This window comes from Eleginops maclovinus, chromosome 16 (genome assembly GCF_036324505.1).
Source record: "Eleginops maclovinus isolate JMC-PN-2008 ecotype Puerto Natales chromosome 16, JC_Emac_rtc_rv5, whole genome shotgun sequence".
NCBI classification, from domain to species: Eukaryota; Metazoa; Chordata; class Actinopteri; order Perciformes; family Eleginopidae; genus Eleginops; species Eleginops maclovinus.
The window spans coordinates 16739163-16763086 of record NC_086364.1 but is presented as its reverse complement, the minus strand read 5'-3'; the positions used below and the strand labels follow the sequence as shown (position 1 = coordinate 16763086).

General features: G+C 39.8%; 2 protein-coding genes and 1 non-coding gene across 6 annotated transcripts; all 3 read right to left on the bottom strand.

Annotated features, from left to right (window-relative positions):
• Window positions 1-156: 156 nt before the first annotated feature.
• On the bottom strand, window positions 157-13068 carry LOC134877755 (transportin-2-like). 2 transcript variants are annotated; one of them, XM_063903376.1, is made up of 25 exons: window positions 12945-13068; window positions 11020-11119; window positions 10178-10253; window positions 9315-9464; window positions 8940-9046; window positions 8363-8496; window positions 8002-8083; window positions 7308-7430; window positions 6754-6872; window positions 6362-6422; window positions 5548-5719; window positions 4943-5095; window positions 4212-4437; window positions 3903-4074; window positions 3705-3791; window positions 3251-3358; window positions 2837-2995; window positions 2651-2738; window positions 2348-2446; window positions 1859-1954; window positions 1670-1745; window positions 1380-1479; window positions 1103-1177; window positions 390-538; window positions 157-298 (listed from the first exon to the last, which is right to left on the bottom strand). In XM_063903376.1, the coding sequence occupies exons 2-24, from the start codon at window positions 11116-11118 to the stop codon at window positions 431-433; spliced, it is 2670 nt and encodes an 889-aa protein (XP_063759446.1). In that variant the 5' UTR covers window position 11119; window positions 12945-13068; the 3' UTR covers window positions 157-298; window positions 390-430. The 2 variants fall into 2 exon arrangements, with proteins under 2 accessions (XP_063759446.1, XP_063759447.1); XM_063903377.1 differs by lacking the exons at window positions 10178-10253; window positions 11020-11119; window positions 12945-13068 and having other exon boundaries at window positions 8363-8522; window positions 9315-9435.
• Window positions 8246-8314, bottom strand: LOC134878794 (small nucleolar RNA SNORD41). The gene has a single exon (XR_010167734.1). It is a non-coding gene; the product is annotated as a small nucleolar RNA SNORD41 (small nucleolar RNA).
• Window positions 13069-13149: 81 nt separating the features above from the next.
• il12rb2l (interleukin 12 receptor, beta 2a, like) lies at window positions 13150-22675 on the bottom strand. Of its 3 annotated transcripts, XM_063903556.1 has the most exons (15): window positions 22539-22675; window positions 22041-22136; window positions 20413-20551; window positions 20168-20316; window positions 19848-19981; window positions 19535-19673; window positions 18460-18539; window positions 18116-18347; window positions 17199-17375; window positions 16724-16828; window positions 16440-16586; window positions 15777-15935; window positions 15632-15704; window positions 15330-15423; window positions 13150-15149 (listed from the first exon to the last, which is right to left on the bottom strand). In XM_063903556.1, exons 2-15 carry the CDS (start codon window positions 22108-22110, stop codon window positions 14754-14756), a joined length of 2094 nt encoding a protein of 697 aa, XP_063759626.1. In that variant the 5' UTR covers window positions 22111-22136; window positions 22539-22675; the 3' UTR covers window positions 13150-14753. The 3 variants fall into 3 exon arrangements, with proteins under 3 accessions (XP_063759626.1, XP_063759627.1, XP_063759628.1); XM_063903557.1 differs by lacking the exon at window positions 16724-16828; XM_063903558.1 differs by lacking the exons at window positions 18116-18347; window positions 18460-18539.
• Between the last annotated feature and the right edge of the window lie 1249 nt (window positions 22676-23924).

Here is a 23924-nt window from a genome sequence, read left to right as displayed (position 1 = left end):
GCGGTCGAAGCCAGCCTCCCCTACCTCACCTAGGATCCCTGCGGGCGAAAGTCACTTTTGAGTGAGTTGGATTTAGTGAGGCGATTAACCCGAGAGGTATATGTATATCCCCAGTTTACCCTCCCACACCCACCACCCTCCTCCCACCCTCCCTCCCTCAGAGAGACACACAGGGTGCGGCAGGAAAGGGGGCCGTCCGCTGAGTGGAGGGTCAAAGCTGGTCACATCCCTCCAGCTCGTGTTCTTTCCCAATCTGGGCAGTGCAATGAGTTCCCCAGTAACCCTCCCCTACATTAACCTGGGGAAAGACAGGAAAGAAATTACAATCACACGAGTAAATGAAGCGTATATTAATGGTTTTGGGGGGGGGGGGGGGTTGCTGAACATACCTAACAGGTTGGTGTCCTGTGTGGACGAGGAAGAGGTCGGGTTAAACGCCATAGCAGGCAGACAGGCGCTCCTTCAGCAGGGGGGGGAACTGCTCCGAAAACTGCTGCCAGTTCTCTTCCCCGACTTGGTCTTTGAAGCCATGCAAGATCTTGGAAAAGAAAGAGGAAAATGGTCATGGATGCCGACTTGAATCTATAAATGGATATGTTTAAAATTGAGAATTTATTATATAAAAAAAGAATACCTTCCCCACAAAACAAACAATTGGTATAGCAATTCAATTGTTTAACTCAAAGTTTTCTTAAAGAATTAAGGTAACAGAGAGTGATTGATCTACAAACGCTTAGTTTCTACATTCTCAACTAACGAGTTACACCTCTATAAACTTAGGATGCAACATATTAACTAACTTTGTGATCAAGTTAGATTTTAACTGAATGTAAAGATTCCCCAGTTTTTATTTATTTTTATATTTGCAAACTGCTCTCTCTCTGCTTGATACACAAGCTCTACACACACTTCTCAGACTCAAAAAGTAATCCGCACATTTTATCAGATTTCGAATGTCTGTAAGGTGATCATCACAGTGTGGCGAGCGAGCTCTACACATCGGGGAGGAACATTTCAGCGACAACATTAGTCATCTCACATAAGAGATAAAAGCCTGACCAGACGGAGTAAGTGATGGTCGCTCTTTTGACAAGGCTCTCACCTTATAAAACATTTCTCTCAGGTCTTCCTTCGGGTTGACCCAAGAGGCCACAGCGTCACAGAAGAAAATGAAGTCCTGGACAGAGAGAAGAAGTTACGAGTAAATTCAGGGCTTATATGAACAGGGTCAGGGATGAGAAGTGGGATTCTGGATCAGAAAAAATGTTTGGGAACAAAAAGTATCATTTCTATCAATGAGCTGGGTGTGTCATCGTTTCCAGAAAGGAGTGTGCTGGACGTCCTCTGTAGCTCCGACAGCGTGTTACACATCTGCTCACCTGCACCACGCCTGCAGGGTTGACTCCGATCATCACGCAGATTCCCCTGAAGGCCGAGTCCTTCTCCTCGTTATCTCGGATATTCCTCAGCGATGTGCACCTGTGAAAGGGGGAGGGAGAAGACCAAAGTGGAAAGTGTTATTCATCGACACGGCTGCTGCACGGCTTTATGATGCGCAAGAAATTTCATTTTTTTCTACAAATACAATCTATCCTTTTTTCTAAACGCAGTGCATGGAGTAGGGCTTGAATACACCTGTTAATTCATGACATCAGAATGACAAACTCACCATGGTCGGATGAACCCTTGCAGCTTTGGCGCCACCTCCTGGGGACAGACGTAACCCAGTCTGCCGATGGTAATGGCTGCACACAGGGAGACGAGCACATTTACATCAACTCCCTCGGACACTCAAATTCCTCCCAATGCTTGAAATACACACAACTTAAACTGTGTGTGTGTATGACAGTGTGTGTACCTGTGTTTTCCAGCAAAGTCTTGGGTGTGTTGGGTCTATTGATGATCTCCACCAGGTTAGGCAGAACCATGCCCACATACGGCTGCATCTCTGCACCTGGAGGAACATCGACATGGATTTAACACAGGTTAAATCACAGACTGGACTTGATTATTGAGCATACGTGTTGTCATTCCACCATAGGTTTCATGGAATACAACTTTTAAGTATGTTCTGAACTGTGAATAATGTTCAGTCATGAGGAAAACAAGGACATTGTTCATGTACTAAAAAAAAATGACTTAAAATGGCAAACACTCAACTGTGCCAGCTAAACATATTATGTGCCGTATCTGGATCAGAAAATATAGGAACAAAATGTATCATCTTGTGTCAATGAGCTGGGTTTTTCATCATATCCAGATACTGGGCTTTTGTCTTCAATAAATGCAACCATTTTAATATTAAAATAAGGAAACAATAAGCTCAGATGCTTTATAAACCACTTACCCATTTGCATGGCGATCTCTCCGATGGCCCAGGTGGCGTTGTTACACACCGAGATGAACTCTGGGTTCAGGTTGAGTCCCAGGATGGGCATGAACTCAGCTGGAGGGAGGACATGAACATACAGTTATGGACAGAATGAGATCCAGTCACTTCACACTACACATGGACTGCCTTTACAACCTCATATGTAAGAATCTCATAAAAAGGCTTCAAAATCAGTCAATGTTGGGTGCTTCTGATAGCCAGAGAGCAGAGGACAGGCGTTGTAATGGCAGAGTGAGTCAGTGCTTTGATGAGACTCACCAATGCAGGGCTTAACATGGAGGAAGCACGCCTTGGTTAGATCTCCCAGCAGAGCGAAGGAGCTTTGCCTCACCTCGGGCATAGTATCCTGCAACAAACAAGCCCTTTAGTGCTATCTTTAAAAATGTAAATTCCCGTGCATTTCTCTCCATTCATAAAAAGAGAGAAACTAAAAAACACTCATACCTGCATGCACTGGAAAAGCAGAGTCATAATGTTCGAGCGGGACACTAGCTGTTCCACATTAGTCCCCAAACCCTCGGCCAGGCCGCTGAGCAGGTCCAAGGCCACGATCATAAAGTCCTTATCGGGAGCCTCATACTGGTCTGGATGCTGGTTGTACATCTGTTCAGAGAGGAGAAAACATTAGCAGTGTGCTCTGCAAAGATCTAAATTGGCTAACACTCAACTGTGCCCCTTAGCTTAACATTGCATATCTGGATCAGAAAATATAGGAACAAAATGTATCATCGTGTGTCAATGAGCTGGGTTTTTCATCATATCCAGACACTGGGTTTGGGCAGGGAAGTTTTACTATCTCTTCTTGACCTCTGCACAAAGACCACTTCATTCACAATTATGCACGTGTAGCATTCTCACCATAGCTTGAGCCAGAGTCTTCTGGACCAGTGTGACACAGCGCTGATAGACGGGCTCACAGTAAGGCAGGAACCCACTCTGCAGGGCGGTGGCCACTGACGACAGACACTGGAGGAAACATAAATATAAACAATTTTGACTGGGGTTGTATTTCCGTGTAAACCAGCTTTATTCATGTCGTTTGTCCTCATTGCTCTGAAGCAGATTTGTACACGTTTCTCAGTCTGTTCTGAACTATGGAAAATATTCATGTTACACAGAAACCAATTCATGAAAAAAGAAACGTGTGCCATATCTGGATCAGAAAATATAGGAACAAAATGTATCATCTTGTGTCAATGAGCTGGGTTTTTCATCATATCCAGATAGAGGGCATTAGTGCAAAGTGCGTCTATTTGTATAAAAACAAATAGAAAGATCAGCACTAAGTCAATTATCAAAATAAACTTCTCACCTCTAGAAGTGGGAAGAGATCCTTGTCTTCGTCTTTCAGCTCGTTCCACTTGACAATTAGAGGGGGCATCAACTTCTGAATGTACTCCTGAAAGAACAAATATGGAACAATTAAGAATTCTTTCCATCTAGTATGAAACCTAAATGCATGATCCTGCATGTGTGTGGGGGGGAGGGGGTGGATCTCAGGGGCACTTACAGGCTGGTTGAGGTGGTGACCCACTGAGTCTGCCAGGGTTCCTATGGCATCGTAGAGAATGAGGAGATTCTTGTGCTGGTACTTCCCGAAGGCAAACACCAGTGTGTCCAGGATGAAGCTCAGGTAGGGCACCAGCTCTGTGCACGCCTCCTCTTCCAGGGTGGCAAACGCACTGAGAGAAAAGAGCGACGGGGATGTGTCAATATTTATTCTATAGGAACAGTCCTGCCAGTCTACACCAACAATATGGGTAAAAAGTTAATCATTGTTCACGCCGAGATTGGAAAAAAGGGAAGGGAAGCTGCTTACCTGCAAGCGGCCTCCTGCACCCTCTTGTTGCTGTCCAGGATGCGTTTTAGAAGTTCTGTCATAAGGGGTTTGAGGTAGGAGTCGGGGGGCTGGGAGACCACCCAATGTGCATAGCGACTCAGGGTCCAGCAGGCAATGGAGCGCACCAGGGCCTTTTTGTCACATAGACACTGGATGAGGTGAGGAATCAGCTCCGGCAGGTAGGGCACCATGCCCTGCATGCAGCCTGAGGAATGGAGAGAGGGGCAAAACATTAGGGGGAGGGATAATATATTTAAAGTAAGACAATAATCAGAGATATCACCTTTAAAGGAAATGTGTTAAATTAACGATGAAGACATTCTGTTTCTGACATCATTGCTTTTCAAGTTTGAAAGTGGCTAATATTTAATATTCTCTACTGGGGTTTTGACCACAAATTCATGTTGGTACTGAGCCTCTGGTTTCCTTTCGTTTATTTCTTAAGTGGAAATATATTTTCATGTGTGGGGAGAAATTTTCCAAGATTATACAATTCTGGATCAGAAAATATAGGAACATTAGGTATCATTGTAAATCAATGAGCTGGGTGTTTCATCATATCCAGATACAAGACGGACTGTTGAGAAGACACTGAGCCAGCAAGATGTCTGCTGATCTCCTAAGTATGTTTTTTAATACAGTGTCACTAATGTTTTAAAGCATTAACCAAACCCAAAAGAAATAGAGAATTCAAGTCCTATCAGTCTTACCCTCAGCGATGGCCCCCAACACCAGGATGCCAGACTCCTTGATGACCCATTCGGGGTGAAAGAGGAGGCCTTTCAGGAGCGGCAGGAGGTGGGGCAGCAGGTCGTCACGGAACACGTTGGCGAGCACATCCAGCGCCGCCGCTGAACACTTTCCTACGTTCAAAAGATCAAATAAAGGCACAATTACAATCATCCTTAAGCGCCAGGTGACTGGACATCAGAGGGTTAGAAGTTTAAACTGTCGTTGGGGTTTGCTACGACTAGTTTGTGCAAATCTGTATGAAAAACCAACCATCTACTTTAATTGAAGCTAATGTACAACGGGGCAGAAAGAGTGGAAAACTGTAGATGTGCATCTCACTGGAAGTAGTGCCATATCTGGATCAGAAAATATAGGAACAAAATGTATCATCTTGTGTCAATGAGCTGGGTTTTTCATCATATCCAGACAGAGGGCATTCGTGCAAAATGCATCCATTTGTATAAAAACACTAAATAAATCAAATTAAGAAGATAAGCAATTAGTGGATTCCCAAAATAAATTGTTGCTGCTCTCATTAAACCCGACAAGATGACAATACGAATAGTGTTTCTCCATGACTTACGCAGGTTCCAGTCAGACAGCGTGTCGTCATCATCGTCATCATCATCGTCTTCGTCATTGTCCTCCTCACCCTCCCCTCCTTCGTGCTGCAGGGTGACGGTGCGGGACTTGTGGAAGCGTGGCTTGATGTCCTGATCGCTATCGGGTACCGCCTCGTCCTCCTCCACATCGCCCTGGACAAACACAAACTTTACTTCAGCGGCATCCTCACAGGTGCATTTAGAGACGGAAAAGAAGGAAGATTAATGTGAACTACTCCTGGAGTTATTTTTCGGACATGTATATAATTCATCCTCACTACTTCTAGACTGGTTTACTCTAATTTGAACTACGGTTTCATTTTGCACTATTTTTCAGTTTTTATTTTATGATCTTATGTCCTTTTATAATATGCTGCATTGTCGGAGGAGCTCGGGATCTAAGAATATCAATGCCATAACTACAAAGTAGCTGCCCTTGAACCCGCTGCAACATTTAACGCACCTTATGCCGTCAATGTTTAGAATTTTTGGTCTGGAGTTATTTATTTTAATCACAAATTAAAAACTCAATAGATCTTTTTAACTAAAGAGAGAAAAATGAAATGGAAATTCCTAGCACAGAGCTTTGTCACATCTGGATCAGAAAATATAGGAACAAAATGTATCATCTTGTGTCAATGAGCTGGGTTTATCATCACATCCAGATGCACGACGGACTCAAAAGTCTTAACTCTGTTGAGGTTTTCAGCCAAAAAAATACACAAACTCACAATATTGGGCCTATTTCAATATATGAGATCTTTATAAAAGTACAAGGATAAAGAGGGAGCTTACCTTTAATAGTATGATGTCTATCTCTGAATACTTCATCCCATTTACCAAGATGGGTGTAAGTCTGTATTACGGAGGGGAGAAGAGTTGCTTGGTTAAAAAACAGCCGACAGTAAGTGTACCGGTTTATCAGTGTACAGTAAAACCTAGACAACGTAAAGAAACTTGTATTGTGAAAACCCAATATCTTACGTTACACTAGAGATGGGCAAAAAGCAGATTCCAACTTCTTTATCAGTGTAAAAATATGTGGTCAAAGTAAATGCTGTTCATTTACGTGAGATTAAGGTTAATATTGTACAACAATTATTTTGGCCAGAGAAATGGTGACATGAAAAGGTTGATATCGTTTCCACGCCCACACAGAACACACATCAACAGCAGTTAATACTCACTGCAGCAGGTGTCCGGACAGCATCTCCTTACAGATGGGTTGCTCTGCCAGAGTCAGCCAGAACTCGCAGGCCTCCAGAGCAACGTTCTCGTCGGGGTCCTGGGTTCTCTGCAGCATGTACTGCAGGGGAGGAGAGAAGTATAAGTTTCAGATCGGAAAGTGCACTACCGGGTAACATCTTAGCACAAAGCCCTGGCACATCTGGATCAGAAAATATAGGAACATTAGGTATCATTGTGTATCAATGAGCTGGGTTTTTCATCATGTCCAGATGCAAGACTGACTTATGCCAGGTTCACAGAAAATGTTACTTTGCAAGCTGAAACCTAGGATCTGTTGTGTTTATGATATTTGATTGAGACACTTTGCCTTATTTGAACTTCTATATGAATATTCCAATGCCTGTTGGTGCATATTTGCTTCCTTGCATTGACTTTATATGCATAAGAGCAGCAAAAAAATATTTGCTTTGTGTTTTTTGGGAGCAAACCATTAAAGACCATTAAAATGACCGTTTGGCGAGGTCCACAATTGATGGAGATGTCCAACTCTTACCTGGATGATGCTGTGCATGTGTGGGATGAGTCGGTCGACGCGGACCTCCAGCAACATGACCAGGGCTCGGCACACGTTCTTTCGAACCTCAGAGTCCTCATCTGCTGCCAGCGCAAAAAGACTCTAATAGGGGAAGAGAAATAACACGGTTGGGATAAATACAAAATAAGAGGCAAGAGAAATTTCGCAAACTCTACTTTCTCTGGACTGCCGCTCAAAAAGTCTAATCAAACTGAGTAACACTGAGCACATCTGGATCAGAAAATATAGGAACATAAAGGTATCATTGTGAATCAATGAGCTGGGTGTTTCATCATATCCAGATGCAATACGAAGCTAAATGTACAACTCCACGGTAAAGGTTTAAAACAGTGTTATGGAAAGGCCGTTACAGGTATGAGATCATTCCCATCCCAGTCCTATATGAATTTGTAGGATAAGTGAAATGATTTATACATTGAACCTTATCAACAAAATCTTTCAGAACATACATTCACACTGATCCCAGAGGAATCCTGTCAGTATTGTAAAAACTGATGTATGGTGGCCTCCTGTAATTCCAATACATACCTACAACCTGAGAAACGGTTTAATTAAGCAACCGGCTGTTTCATTGGGTAAACAATGGCAGAGGGAGTGCAGACCTCACGGGTGTTTAATTCCTCCCGATCGGCCTTAGTAACACTCAGCTCACCTCTATGAATGTGTCGATGTTGTCCATCAGGGCCTGGGCTCTGCCGATGATGAACTGGTTAACACAGGCGACGGCATGAGACCTGCAGTGACCAGTGAGTGCAACAGCAACATTAGGGCTGGTTTGACCTTGTATGAATGTATTTAAAAAGCTTAAACCTCATTTTGCGTAGGACATATGATGGTGTGATGAAAAAACGATTATTCATTAGTGTCTTTCATAATAATAAGTCAGAGGGTAATATCTGGATCAGACAGTATGAATACAAACACCTTCATTGTAAGTCAGCTGTTATATTATGCATCACGCCCAGAAGATAATGACAAACACCAATCAGAGTGGGGCTCTTTTTCTCCTGTACCTAATCTTAGGGCTGCAGTGCTTGAAGAACTGGAGGAATTTCGGGATCATAATGTTGAGGGGTCTGTTCAGAGCGTCGCTGTCGAGCAGCTCCGACGAGTCCTCGCAAATCTTCTGCAGTGCTCCAAACGAGCCCTGAGACACGGACATACACAGAGAGGCTGTCAAATCAAACGCAAACATACAGGGACACAGAGGAGAGAGTCAGTCTGCATCAGAATATAGCACCAAAGCACTGAGAGCACAGTACACACAGATTTCTTTAAAGTCACAAATGCAAAACTTTTCTAAGTCAATAGATTTTTTTTTTTTTTTACAATGGGAAATTATAAATGTCCCACAGATGCAACTAAAAGAAAACTATGACATCCGGAAGTGTAGCTGATCAAAAAATGAACAGAGATTCAGTGAAACGTATCACTATTTAGCAACATTGGCAAAACTGGATCAGAAAATATAGGAACATTAGGTATCATTGTAAATCAATGAGCTGGGTTTCTCATCATGTCCAGATACTGACAGCTATCCTCTCATCGGATAAAACAAAAACAACACAGTGGAGCAGCGTGGAAGCAGACCTCGCAGGTGTTGTAGTCCTCCGAGTTGAGCAAGTTGCAGAGCTGTGGCAGCAGCTCAGGCCATGTTTGTAGCTCTCCCTTGGAGGCGATGGTAGTGATCAGGATGCCTGAAGGAGCGAGAGAGAAACCAGAGGGCAGACGTCAGATAGGGATTTATAATTACCGGGATGCCGAGCGGCTGCAGCAGCTCTGGATCAGACAGTATGAATACAAAAACCCCTCATGTGCATTCAGGTGTTTTAAATATTTTTATGCATCATCTCCAGAGGGATAGGGAAGGAAAGCGGGGGAGGAGTGGGTGTATCGACAGAAGCTAGGCCAAAAAAATAATTTACCATCACACTTCAATACAACACCCACAAAACACAAACTCACCGATGGTGGCACGAATAAGCGGCGAGGGGTCGCCGATGTTGTTGAGACATTCCTGCTTGATGAACTCGGCAACAGTGGAGGGGAAGTTCTGGTAGTGGGCTTTAACATTGTTCTTCAGTATCAGACCGCTCAGAGAGCGAGTCGGCTCATCTGCGGAGAGAATAAACGGAAGGACGGTTAAACAAAAGGCTGAGGGGGAGAAAATAACCCATCAACAAAATGAGTCTATATTTATGATTCTGCATCTTTCCCTGATAATACCCTTTTTTGTTTTGTATTCTATTTAATAGAGCAGACAACATTCCTTGTAGACTTAAAACTTATAGAACCTTTCCGACTAATTAATGAGTCATTCAGAATGGAAAAAAGGCATTAAACATGACTGCTTGACTTAAAAACTCTCAGTCGATCAACACTTAACCAATCATTTGACTGATCTAAGAGGGGGCAGCCCTACAGGCCAAATTTATAGAAATAGAGTCAATAATATCACTATTGAGCAGCAGCTGCAGCGCCTTGCCAAATCTGGATCAGAAAATATAGGAACATTAGGTATCATTGTAAATCAATGAGCTGGGTTTTTCATCATGTCCAGATACTGACGTTGACTAACACTAAACCAATCACCTCACTGATCAAAGAGGGGGCAGCCCTACAGGCCAAATGTTTCCTAATAAACAGTAAAGATGCACCAATCCATTATTGGCCTGTCCAGATACCATTTCTTCTTAAACTAATTTTGAAACGGAAAAGTAACTGTTCAAATAGACAATAATATCATTAAAGCAGCAACAGTTACAAACTAAACTTCAGTACCAGTGTGTTAAAATGACTGAAATGGGGGAAAGATATCTGGCACTCACCTTCAGTTTTGAGTCGCGTGAGAACAAAGATTAGATAGTTGTTGAAGTCAGGGAATTGGTTGAGTTGTTCAAGTTTCTAGCACGGCAGTTAAGGATCATTTCATATTGAGTTTAAGTCAGGCCCCTAACTGTTGATCTTATCGCAAGCAATGCGTTTGACAATATTTATTTTTTTGTTAGAACAACAACTTGCTCCCCATGGGAAAAAAACGGTCTCCGCAAGTGTCAGATATAGGCGCCTGCTTCTAGAACTGCCGCCCCGTCCCCTCTGGGGAAACAGTGAAATCCTCAACATGTGGATAACACAATCTGATAAAGAAAGTCAGTAGTAAAAACAAGAACACGGGTTAAAATCCCTTTGCACTAGCACTAAAACCGTTCTGAACTGTGGAAAATGTTCAAGTTACAGAGAAAACAACTGAAAAGGGGGAAAAAGAAAGGTATGCCATATGTGGATCAGAAAATATAGGAACAAAATGTATCATCTTGTGTCAATGAGCTGGGTTTTTCATCATATCCAGACAGAGGGCATTAGTGCAAAGTGCATCTATTTGTATAAAAACAATAAATGAAATGATCAGCAATAAGTCAGTTATCAAAAGAAATTGTCAGATATAGGAGCTTGCCTCTAGTTCTTGATCAACTGCACGCCCTGTCCCCTCTGGGGAAACAGTGAAATCCTCAACATGTGGATAATACAATGTGATAAAACGCCATTAGTAAAACGGGTTAAAATCCCTTTGTACTGGCACTAAAACTGTTGATGTTATTGGACAGGCAGAAATGATCAAAATATTGATAACTAGCTTTAACAACATTCAGATCGCACTGAAAAAGGATACTTGTTGGACAGCTCTCTGCGTGACTGTGTTGGGAGATTGCGAGTCTTTGAGCAGTTGGAGGACCTGCTGAAGTCCCTGCTCATCTGGCTGCCACTCCATCCTGAAAAACCAACGTGCATACAAAAACAAATCCACATTAATGTATTTCTACACAAAAAGCGAGTATTCACAAAATATAAAATGTTAACTAAAAAGGGAAAAAGTTAAGTTTGTGGTTTTTGGATCAGACAGTATGAATACAAACACCATCACTGGCAGTCAGATGTTTTTTTTAATGCATCATCTCCAAAAACGTGAGCATGTTTGAGAAATAATGAGGCAGTTATATATTTTTTATTACAGAATTTGCAGAGGAAAAGGCCTACCCCTCAATTTTTGCTTGCAAAGAACCAAATACTTCCAAGGAGTGCCTCTCCTGTGTGTATTATAGCTGACTCAGATGCATGCAAAATAAATAACAAATACGTGATTTAATGAAGCAGGCACAAACCAGAAATCAAAATATCAGATTCCACGTGGCTGGTGTTTTTTGAACAGGGTGAACAGTAACAAACAGATCAAATATATGAAATACTTTTGGCCTTTTGATGACGTCTTTAGTAAGACATTCTTTTTCAGTCATTGCTTTACTAAAAGGGTCCATGCTTAATATAAAAAAGGTTATATTAACATCGGCAGACACTTTGTGATATATTTTTTGGTCAATCAACCAGCTAACCGAGAAGAAAGGCAATAGCTTAAGGGCATGTGTAGGAAGTAGAAGGTGCACATGTTGCAGAGACTTGAAAAATATATGCAACACACTACTGATGCTTACAGTATAAGGTTATAGAAACCTCTGCAGATCGTACTTTCTGATATATTTCATCTAGTACACTGGTCATTCAACCAGTGCACTAGATGATCGAAGAAAGGGAATAGCCTAAGGAGATGTGTAGGGAGAAGGTGCACATGTTGCAGGTTCAAGGCGGACATGGGGCCCACAAGTTAGCTAATGGCTAATTTAAGAGTAAAGATAAGCGCGGAAACGATAGGCCATAAAGTGCCAGCCTGCCAACACATACAATTGTAAATGCACATTGGCTTGTGGCACACAAAAAAACAGGTCATTAGACAACACGACTAGCTAAAATCTCTGTGACCCGGCTTAGCCGCTTCAAGTTAATCCTCCCCCACCCCCGCGCCACCCGGTCTGCTGGACTAAGTTAGAGAAACGCTTTGTGTCCCCATCACCTTTAAAAACTGTGTACGTGGATGGGACACTTGTGTATCAACAGAGGAGTTGTATTCATCAGGGCGATCGAAAAAGTTGTCGCGAAATAAGTTAGCCATGTAGCTTTAGCAGGGCCGCCATGTCCGGTCCCTAGCTCGCAGTCCGTGTGGTTTAAAATCAATTAACGCATATTTGACTTGACTGGTTAACCGTCTCTCACCATATCGTCGTTTATCCTTAACATATCAGTTGTTAACGCATCGTTTTAGGCGCCCGTGCACAGTTGTCTTGGTGCTACTAAAGTTGCCCTTCTTGCTCGGGCCTGGTCTACAGGAGCAGCCCCCGACTAGTCACAATGTGCCCAGCATGAAAACAGGAAAATACCGCTTTCTGATATCAAAATGAGGCCCTGTATCGCTTTATATGTTAAGAAAAACACAACACCTGAATGTTAAAGTACATTTTAGCGTTCACTACTTAATTCACAGTCAATAATTGGTGCACATTTGGTGAACACGTTTTGCAAGCTGGCGCCAGCAGTTAAGCCTTGAGCCGTTAACTGACGATGCTAATGCTACTAGCCAGGCTAATGCTATGCAACGAACACTTGATATTTGTTTTATCTCAAACCCATACCCGATTAAACGGCCTCGATGTTAATTGTATCTTACATAAATGTTGTGTTAAAGTACAAGCACGATACTTTACGTACAATATTGAGTTGAAAGTTGAGTTTTCGTACTGGGCCGCTGTCCTCCCCTGCTTCGTAGCGGTTCCTCTTGTTCAAATGAGCACGCCGATTGAAATTGACCTATTGAGGCCTCCGTTCAGTACAGTTTCGCAAACTACGCGAGATTACAGGAGTGGCTTTTTCACATTTGACAGTAAATACATATGATGGTACGGATTACATAACGTTATAGATAATGTCTTTATTATAAATCACGAAATCATTTACAGGTTGTAGGTGTTTTTTTATATCATGAAATAAAGGAATATTATAATGTATGCATATGAAATAAAGTGTTCATTAGGCTACAACTCCTTAACATTCAACCGATTAATAAAATGTAAAATCGTATATGCTTTGATCCTAATATTGTTGAAATTGTATATGAATAAATAAAAAACAGTAGGTTTTTTTTTACATTCTGTTTCTTTATTTTCACATACAAAACATATTAAGATGCAATACCAAATGTGCAAAGAAATGTTAAGGAGAGTTTAAGAACACTTTAAAAAGCCCTCAAGGGGCTAATAATCTCCATGTTGCAAATAACAAGACATAATTGCTTCAATGTAATGTACACAATTCGTATGCATCTATCAAAAATGTAAGACATAGTAAACACACAGAAATAGTTTAGCACATTACTTGACAACAATGCATCCCATAAACACTCATTTAACACTGTTACCAAAGTATAATGAACCAGTCAGTCATAACAGAGATTTCCTAGATTGTATCTTAAAAATACTTCAACTCTGTTTATCCACTTGTGAATTCAAGTGGACAAATTCCCTATCTGACACGTATTTGGACACATAGCCTGAATAGAAATGTATCATGAAATAGCACCAGACATCAGGTTAACATTTACTTTCAGTCGATTTAAATAGCAAAAGTTCTTGATTTGTTTCTTTGGTTATACAGGCTTTTCTCTTTTGCATATTAACACATGAACAAATGTAAAACATTCACAAGTTTATCTGGAGGTCAGAACTCACACTGAACAAAAACATCCTCAGCCAAAGGATAGAGCATTCTTTGGCTGACACCTGAATGAAAATTAGGTTTTAGGATGGATTTTCCTTTTAAATGTACATACTATACATACTATGCATAACAAAAATGTACTTACATTTCACAGTTTCCTGAGATACTTATACACATGATAATGTATATGGCAAGGTGCTATCACAAATAATTCCTGATTTACTTTATATTTATGGTCCATTCTGGATTAATCTGTCGATCATAAGCAAATTAGTATTTACTGCACATCCAGTAAATTGTCAGTTTGTGACCACATGTTGTTTTGACTTCCTCACAAAAATCAGGGCCTACATTTGAGTAGTAATACAAAAAAGAAATGTAAGGAAAGTGAATGCCATTTGCTGAATAAGTAATATTAAAATGTATAAGTCAGGTTGGAGAGAGGAACTGGTTGACTGTCATAAGCTTTGGAAGATCTCCAATGACCTCTGCAGATAGGCTACTGAACCCTGTCCAGATAGCCATGGTCTTAAATCACATTTCTACATTAAACATATCCTGCACACTCAATAAAAAACAAAAAATATGAGATGAATGTCGATAAGCTAATGTAGAGGGTGTTTGGTTCCCGGCAGGACCCTTAAACCAAAATTGCTCCCAAAAGTGTCGATGTTAGTCTCCCTGAGCAGGTCGCACCTGACACAGAAGCTTCTGTCTCTGAGTGAATGGGTGAATTTTGACTTTGAGCTTCAAGGGGTCACTAAGCGCTGTATAAATGCATTCCATTCAAATGCAGAGAAAACATCAAACTGTAAGTAATTCAAAAGTAGTTGGCATAAAGTGCTTTTCATAGCCCGAAGTTGAATTATCTTCCTCTGATGAGCTCCAACAATCTTCCCCCTTCTTCTCCTCCTTGTCCCTCTCTTCTTCTGAGTCAACCATTTTGCTGTACTCTTCTCTACCATATCTATGGTCTGTCCTGTGACACTCCTCTGGGACAGCTTCCTCCCTCTTATCGTCTTGACTGTCCATCTGTGAGCACTCATCTCCAATCACTGGCCTTGTTAATCCTTCAGGGTCGGAGGCTTTTTCCAGGGAGGACTTAAAAACCCTGCTTTGGATTTCCACAACCTCCAACAGAGAGATCTTGGGATGTGGCTCACAGAGGGCAATGCAGATCCAACTCAAAGAGTCATTGATCTATAGGGAGATCAAAGACAGAATCAATATTTATTCCGGTTTTTTTTGTTTCAGTAATCCACAATCAAACCTAACAGGATTAGCAAAAATAATGGGATAACTCAGGATCAATGATCAGTTTATGACATTAGACCAAGGCTCACAGAAGGCAAATTACTCAGTTCTTTGTCAGTCTCTTACCAGGTGATTGTTTTTGAAAATGTTGCTGTTACGGGCATCTGGCACTTTGTAATAGAAACTTGGAAGACACACGTTTCTCTCTCGCACAAAAATACTAAGAGACACAAGAGAATAGAAAGAAAAAAAAAAACATATGAAAAGACACTCTTATTTAAAAGGAAATGTGAACATGAATATGTGACCAGCTTCAATATTCACACAATACATGATGTACCACAGCTATACATAACTCAGAGCAAAATATAGCTGGAGGAATATGAAAAAACAAAACAAAGACAGGTTGATAAAGTTGAATATCTCACCTGTATAAGGCAATAACGACACATATCACAACCACAACAGAGACTCCAATCATTATAGTTGATATTCGGTGGGCTGTAAAAGAGAGTGAATGTGTGTAATCTAATTACATTCAAAAATAATAATAATTGAGATGTGAAGCATTACCCAAATCTTCATGGGAATTCGTCTTGAACTTTGAGGTGGCATTTTCTCCGGGCCCGGCTACTGTCACGGCTCTTATTCGCACCTCATAATCCTGTTCTGGAGTGAGATGCTCCAGCTTGAATGTATATTTATGCTTTTGGGATGCACTCACATTGTAAACTAGAAGAGAGAAATGAGGTAAGGTTGAATGGCCAGAGAAAGGCAGGCAGAGAATCACCGAAGAATACCATTTCTCTAGCATGCTTGATTTAATGTTCTTTAATATAGTCATAATTATGTTAAACATTCATATTCACTTTGTAATGACACACAGAAGACAGTTTAACAGAGGTCTACAGTAAGGCTTGCTGCTCTGTGAGGAGTGCTTTGAGGTAAATTAGAATGTCTACACCACTTAACCACGCTAACATGCTGATATTGTTTTGCATTTTCACCATTTGAGTAAAGCAGGCTAACAATTGCACAGTAGCACAGCTAATGCAGGTGGGGATATGAATCATTTTTCAGGTATGTAGCCGTACATCTAATTATGGCCACTGATAATGCTAGATGAAATGTTTTTTGAACATGAATGTGTGCATTGCATTCCCTCCAATCGTTGTTCTTAGCAAAGAAATCACTGGAGATTTATGCTTTTACCCTTTGGTATATATTGTAGCCTACCGTATTGTCCTTGCACTCCACTGTCTACTATTATTTGGTAGTACAGGATCACCCCTTTCTGTTCGGAGAGAGGACCAGACTCCCAAGACAAGGTCACTTGATTGGCAGCAATCGAGAACACATTAAATGCTGGCACTGCGGAAGGGGCTGAAAATGTACAGAAAAGCGTACATGATGGTTAAAAGGGTGTTTACAATTCATATTAAGAGAGACAAAATGTGCTTATTGAAATAAAATAGAATCTTTTACGAAAAGACAGCGGAAGACAATGCATAAACACTTACATCCTTCAATCGAATATCGAGTAACGGATGAAATGTGATGGACTTCACTGCCATGAGATAAAGTGAACAGTGACACTCGGTAAGGGGTGTACTTTTTATAATGACCTGCAGATGGAGACACACGCCAGAGTGGTGATTATCATTGATCGATGGTCAAGGGACCATAGACAACATTTTTGTTTAGTTCTGATCATCAAGTAAAGGTTGATTGCTAAATGTAATGGTTGTAAAATATACATTCATATATATATATATATATATATATATATATATATATATATATATATAAATATATATACACATATGCAGTTTGATTGTTTCTGACAAAGACTTCAAAAGTAGTAATCCTTATACTGCTATTTCTACTTTAAATAAATGGTCTGTATTGCTTTCTGTGGCTTCTCAATCAGATGTTTGAAAGATGGTAGAACTGTTTCATGTTGTATTGCTATAAACATATCCAATTTAAACTGACCTTTAAAAAATGCTGTTCTTTGGCTTTTGACCCAATCAAATCCTTGGCCTGGAGGACTTCCTATTTGTTTGTATTGCACCACATATTCCTTCAGGTTGTCTGAGAGCTGAGAGGATGAATCCCAGGATACAGTTAGGTTCTCTGCATTCATCTCAACGTGAAAAGCTTTCTCTTTACCTTAGAAAAAAACACAAATGCTTTGTTATTTAAGTAAGATAATAGAAATATTCTTTCAATTACCTTATTTACAAAGCTGCTCAAAATACATGTTACTGAAGAACCAAAAAAAGCCTAGATTTTATTGAGAGGTATTTTAGATATTTTATATAGTGTCAATGATTCCACATATGAAACACTGACTTGCTTCGATCTTACATGTCCTTTGATGAAATGCATCTACATTTACCACGCATCAAATTTACATACTTTTCATTCAAATTATGGTTTGAAACACGCGAGTGTGTAGTGCGTTCAACTGGAAAGTATATAGATTGAGTTTATGCGAGGGATAACTGGATGTAAAATAGACTGGCAAGAATTTAGAGACGAAAGCTCACTGGACTTACTCAACTGCCTCGAAAACTCATTGCGGCTTCTCTGCTAAGCCGATGTGTTAAATATTTAACCATTAGATAAATTAATGATGAATGATGGCTAGCGGTGACACTCATACGAAATGATTTAATTATTTTATTAAGCGTTAAAAATGTTAAATAGGAAAGGTGAGTATGGTTTACATTTGTGACAAACAATATTATTGAACTGTAGTTAGGACCGTTAATCACGTGATGTACAGTGTGCATATACTACTGGTAATGGCATTCTAAATCATGAAATTACTCCTTATTCAGTATGAAGTATGCAGTATATCAATAGTGATTTCAAACACAGCCACAGTGTGGGAGATTAAAAGATACCTGGCATTGGCAAAGTGAGGTTAGACGGCTCTGTGGCCCCCTGAGCATTGTAGGCCGATACTGAGACTGAGGATAAATCCTTTAGAGAGGACGTAAGGTGGCATTGTATCTCCTCACACACCAATAAGCCCTTTGGCTCGGCTGTAGACACATTCAGAAACTCCAGAGTGCCGTTGTTGTAAGACAGTTTGACCTCGTATCCGAGAATGAGACCACAAGTAGGAGGAAGTTTCTTGATAGGGCGTGGAGAAAAAAGAGGTTGGCCACAGAGAGTCTTGATAAAATGAGACTGAGGTTCGTTATTTCCGTCAGAGAATAATGATTGTATGCAACTGTTAATCTACCTTCCAGGTCAAAACACAGTCAGAGCCAGTCTGAGTTATGCCACAGAAGTCCTGCCATAGATCCAGCACTCCTACAGGGGCTAAAGAAGGGAGGACCAAATGAGAAAGAGGATTACAAAATGAAACCCAGTGCAGGTGTTCGGAAACTTTGGCTCAGTTTTAGCAGGTAAATTGGTTGATTTTGTTACAAGATGATACGGGTGGGGTAAATTAAATGAGTCTTCTTTGTTTTATGTGTGCATTATAACTGTCTCCATTAAACAATCACATTTGATTCAATATTTGTACAGTGAATTTCTTCCAATTGGTTCACTCAAGCCACAACAAGAAACAACACAACGTTACGGTTTTATAACTGTAAAGTTTGAGGTGACTAAATCTGTCCACAGACTAAAACAAATATAAACATCTGGAAAATTACTCAAAACACCTTCTGTGGTAGTTTCAAATATAGTAAGCGTTTACCGGAGCACACTTTGTGATGATGACACACACACAAAGTTGAAAAAACAATACAATCATTACTGTCATGTCGGGTAAAGATAAAGCCAGAGGCCGGTTAGTTAAGCTTAGCAAAAACACTTAAAACAGGGGAACAACTAGCCTGGATTTTCCCGAAAGGAACAAATTACTCAGCTCTGCACATTCATTTATTTTATGCTGATCACAAAGCAACCTACTTGACAAGTTGTTGATGGTTTGTTTAATCAATACAAGTGAAAAAATCAAATACTCCTGCAAAATGTCATGTTTTTTAATGTTATTCATCGAGTTTCCAATGTGCTAATAGGTGGATTTTGGAACCCTTTTGACAGAGGGTGGCTTGCTAAGCTATGCTAATCATCTGCTGGCTGCAGACTCATATTTAGCATACTCAAATAAAAGTGGTAAACACTGGCATTCATTGTCTCAGTACTTGTACTCAACGACAATGAAGTTAAACCTAATCTAATCAAACAATCTTCTAATTTAACCCCTCAGTAAAAAGCGTATTATTTCTTTAAAATGTCAAACTGTTTTTTTTAACTCAACAGGTGAAAGAAGCATAAATCAAACTGGACAAATATGGACCCACCTGTCTCTGTGCTTCGTAATCTGTGGCTTGCACTCCAGTCGCTCTTCAAGCCTATGCCACAGGAACAACGAACTTGTAATTCATAGACAGTGCAGGGCTGGGGGATTTCGATTGTATAGCCGCCAGAGACATCCTTATCCTATTTAGAGAGGGGGGGGGGGGGGGGTTAAGCATTCATTCATTTGACAAAGCTTTAGTCAATCAACATTATAAATAGTTTATCTTTGTCAAGATTGTCTTTGCGTTTGAACTCCATTTCACAGATAAGGAGAAGAAAAGGAAACTAGTGAAAGATAAAACCTAAACCAGACACCTCAATCCAGACTTGTTCTGTCTTGGTCCGATATCTAACATCACAATATGAGCGCTGATGCTCATCACAGGTGAAATTCCAGAAAATTTCGAATGCCTCCTGATTTGATGCAACTTCAGGAGGGGGCAGCTTGACTAGAAAAAACAAACAAACACAAAAATAATCCAATATGAAGTATCACAAGTCAAAATCAATAATTCACATAAATAGGTAAATGACAGTGATAATGGTTTGCATCAAGTACTGTTATGAATATTATCGTTACTGCTGATAGTGGCTTTGTCGGTATTCAAACACGACAATGTGAAGGACTAACTCACGGATATTTGCAGTTTTGAGCATAACCTTCTTAGATTCAGCAGAACCATACTCGTTTTTAGCCTGGATCCAAACAAGAAGCTCCCCATGGCTGAAGTTTTCACGAGGGATAATCCAACCCGGAGCAAACCTATTGATCAAGTGCCCCTCCCTGGAAAAGCACAAAAGACAAGACAAGAGGTTTAACCTTTTTTATCAAAACTTGAGATGGGTCAGATGACATGACATTAATTAAGGTTGTGTTTACTCGCTATTTGCTTGCTCCCAGTGCAGGCTGTACTGGATCTGAGGGTCCAGCCCGGGATTCGAACAGTGGATATCCACGCAATTGTTTTTCTCACCACATGGGGTACAGCACTCAGGAGGAGAGGGAGCAGCAGGAGGATCTGTAAGAATGAACAGGATATGGGACAAAACCAAAAGTTAAAACTTGGTTCATAGTAAATTCCTTTGAAAAAGACCTCACCTTGAAACTATATTCAACAAAAATTGACCATTAGCATTTTCAGTAAGTAAGTAAGTGTTGAATTAGGCTGTGTTTCGTAGGTGTACTAAAAAAGGAACATACAGTAACACTCCAACCATGACATCTCAAAGACAGGTCCTTAACTATTCTTTAACACCGCTTTACACGTGTTGTATAAAGCGCACCTTAACTGTTATACTGTCTTCAACAAAAAGTGCCACATCAAAATGAAACTACCATGAGTCACTGCAACGAAATATATAGTGGCACAATTCCAGGACACGTGAGTCACAGAGACTAAGTACAAAATAAACATTCATTCTACATAAAAACTGCTGTATATTTTCAAAAAACTCTCCATAGTTTGTTCTAGTCAAAACATCCATTATTGATTTACTGGCAGTTTGAGCACTTTTATTAGTGCAATTTAAACATGAACTCTTATTATTATTATTCCTTTGTGTTTTTGGCAAATAGTTTTAATTGTCAAAATAGTAAAGAGAGGGCCAGTAAATAGCTAAGAGAGAAGATTAAAAAAAGCACCAGAAAACAACAGCTGCATGTTATTCACCACAAGAAAAGTACAGACAGATCTAAACACTCTTATGTGTATCCGCCCAAGCCCACAAACCCACTCACACCTTTTCTTTGAATCACAAGACTATTACATTTATGATTCCTTAAAAATGTTTTGTTTCAGTGATGATCAAATAAATGTCCACGTTGCAAGGAAGAGCACCCACCAAACACTAACAGGAAATGAGCCTTTCTATCAGTCTGGGTCCAGATGCAACCTTCCTTTGTGACCACTTCCTCTAAAGTAGAGACATTGACGCAGACTCACCAAGTCAATAAATTATAACACCTCTAGGCATATGATCTGCATTTTTTCTGGTACAAATAGCCCTTTCAAAAACATGTGAAGCTTGCTGTAATACCTTTAGCGTAAGCACAACATCCCATCAGGGAAATTCCTTAAACATCTACTTTATATTTTTGTAAAGCAGTTTTGCAGTGGTAGACTAAGGAACTACATTTTTTAATTATAATGTTACATAGGTTTGGACAAAGTTCGTTATATTGCATTTAAATGTAATGTAGTAGCTGGTTGAACTTGAGCAAGTTTGACAGAGTTTATCCAACCTTTGGTATTTATGTTTTAAATGACAAGCCAATCATATATTTTGTATGTGAACAATCTAACGCATCAAAGTAGGTAGTATTATAGAGCTTATAAGTAAATGAAGTGGACTGAAATGGCAATATTTTCCTCTCCATAGTGTGGTACATTTATACATAGGGAAACAAAACAGACAAAAGTACACAAGCACAGTAAAAATATGAAAAAAAGGAAGAATTTAGCGTATACATTATTTAAGTAACATAACAAAAAGACATAATAAGCCTACCTTGAGCAAAACAACTTGGCAGGGTGGCCAGCAAGATGGACAGCAGCCACCTTGTCCAAAGTGTGGCCATTACATTCGGACCCAGACCTTTAGTGCCTGTATAAAAAATATATACACATTTGAATACACAGAAAATGTCACATCCACAGAAGGTATAACATTCAACATATATTTAAAAAAGCAATCGGGTTTTTTTTTTCTGAGTCAATGTAGTGTGTCATAATCTCAAACACGTGCATCGAAACAAAGGCTACTGTTCATTTGACTTGTATATAAATAGCATACATGCTCACAATCCCGTTACATTCACTGTAATGTTAGTCAGTTTATACATATGTAGTAACTTTATACAGTTAGTACATAACGCCACAGCTGCAACAACAGTCTAAACACTAAGTTAAAGTTGCTCAAACCTTATTTCGTATCTGCATTTCTGTTTGATTTAAAGCAACATGTTAACAGATGTTTTGTTATTCAATATGACTTTAAAACAATTACCTCGTTATGAGAGACAAGGGGGTGTATGTCGTGCATCCCGCAGTCATATTCAACCGATCACAAAGAAAGTTCGTTCTAAAGCTCAAAATGTTTGTTCAGCTTGGTTTTGAAACGGTGCCTCGTCGACGACGACTCGCCACGCCCATTCCGGGACTGTGACGTAAACAATGGTTGTTAGATTTCATGCACAGTGTTACAGATCCCAAAACAAGGGTGTCAAAACTCTTCACTGAGGGCCTCATTAAGACAAATATACGAAAGACTGGGCCACTCACTAGAGGTGATTTATATAGACTCATAAGTTAAGTTATAAGTTAGCAAAATCAATCATGTAGGTAAATTATGCTTGATACTTCAATATGCTTTAAGAAAACAAACGGCCTAGGTTCTCCATAGGGTTTAATTATTTAGTTACAAAGAGTCTGGAAGCAACCTTCAGATTGCTTATAATAAGGGGAAATATGAAAGGTTTAGATCAAGCTTGTTATGCAAGTAACTTTTGGGCTTTTTTTGTCAAGCACTATTTGTTCGAAAATGTTTTCAACTTTATTTGACTGAATTTATTTGAAAAGTGGGCTTATTAACACAATATTACTAATGTGTTGCATATGTTTACATATATATTTAAGAAGTACAACACAAGAAAAGCACTAGTTTTAGGTGTGGGCCATATTCCATAATGGATGCAGTTGACCCCGGGCCGTAGTTTGGACAACCTTGGTCCTAACACAATTAATGTCATTTTATCTTAACTTTTGTGATAATAACTCTCACAAGATAAAACAATAACTGATAAGACAAATTGGGGATAGTTCTCTGCTGTAGGGACCACAGCTCACCCCACTTACTGCCCAGTGACATTTTTAGGGGTGGGCTATAAATTTAAGGGCCTATTTTCTTTGTGTGTTCACGCCTCTCAAGTACAATGAACTTTAATTAAATTAGAGATAAATTAGACAAATGCTGGTCCACAAAGACTGTTGTATTTATTAGACTTGATTTTAGTTCTGTAGTTTATTCTGTTCCTTTTTTCGCATTGTTTCTTTGTTAATTTTCAGTTTACAATTTCTCTACCAACGGCAATGCTAAGATGCTGCTTATAAATTGATGCGTCAGTAGCCTATTATATCTAACAGTGTAACGTACAACAAATGTGATTTTTATTGGTTAGTACACGGGTCATTGTATTACAGATAACGAAGTTCATGTTGCTGATAATACTTTTGCAGTTTAAAATTCAAAACTTTTAAGCATAGAACTTATACTTACGGTAAAGATCTGGATCTGGTTACTTCTTCCATCACCTAAATCGGTTCTGAAGTATGATTCATGAACATGCAAAAATACCAGGACAACATATTTTAGGTGAAGTGAAACTATTTTAAG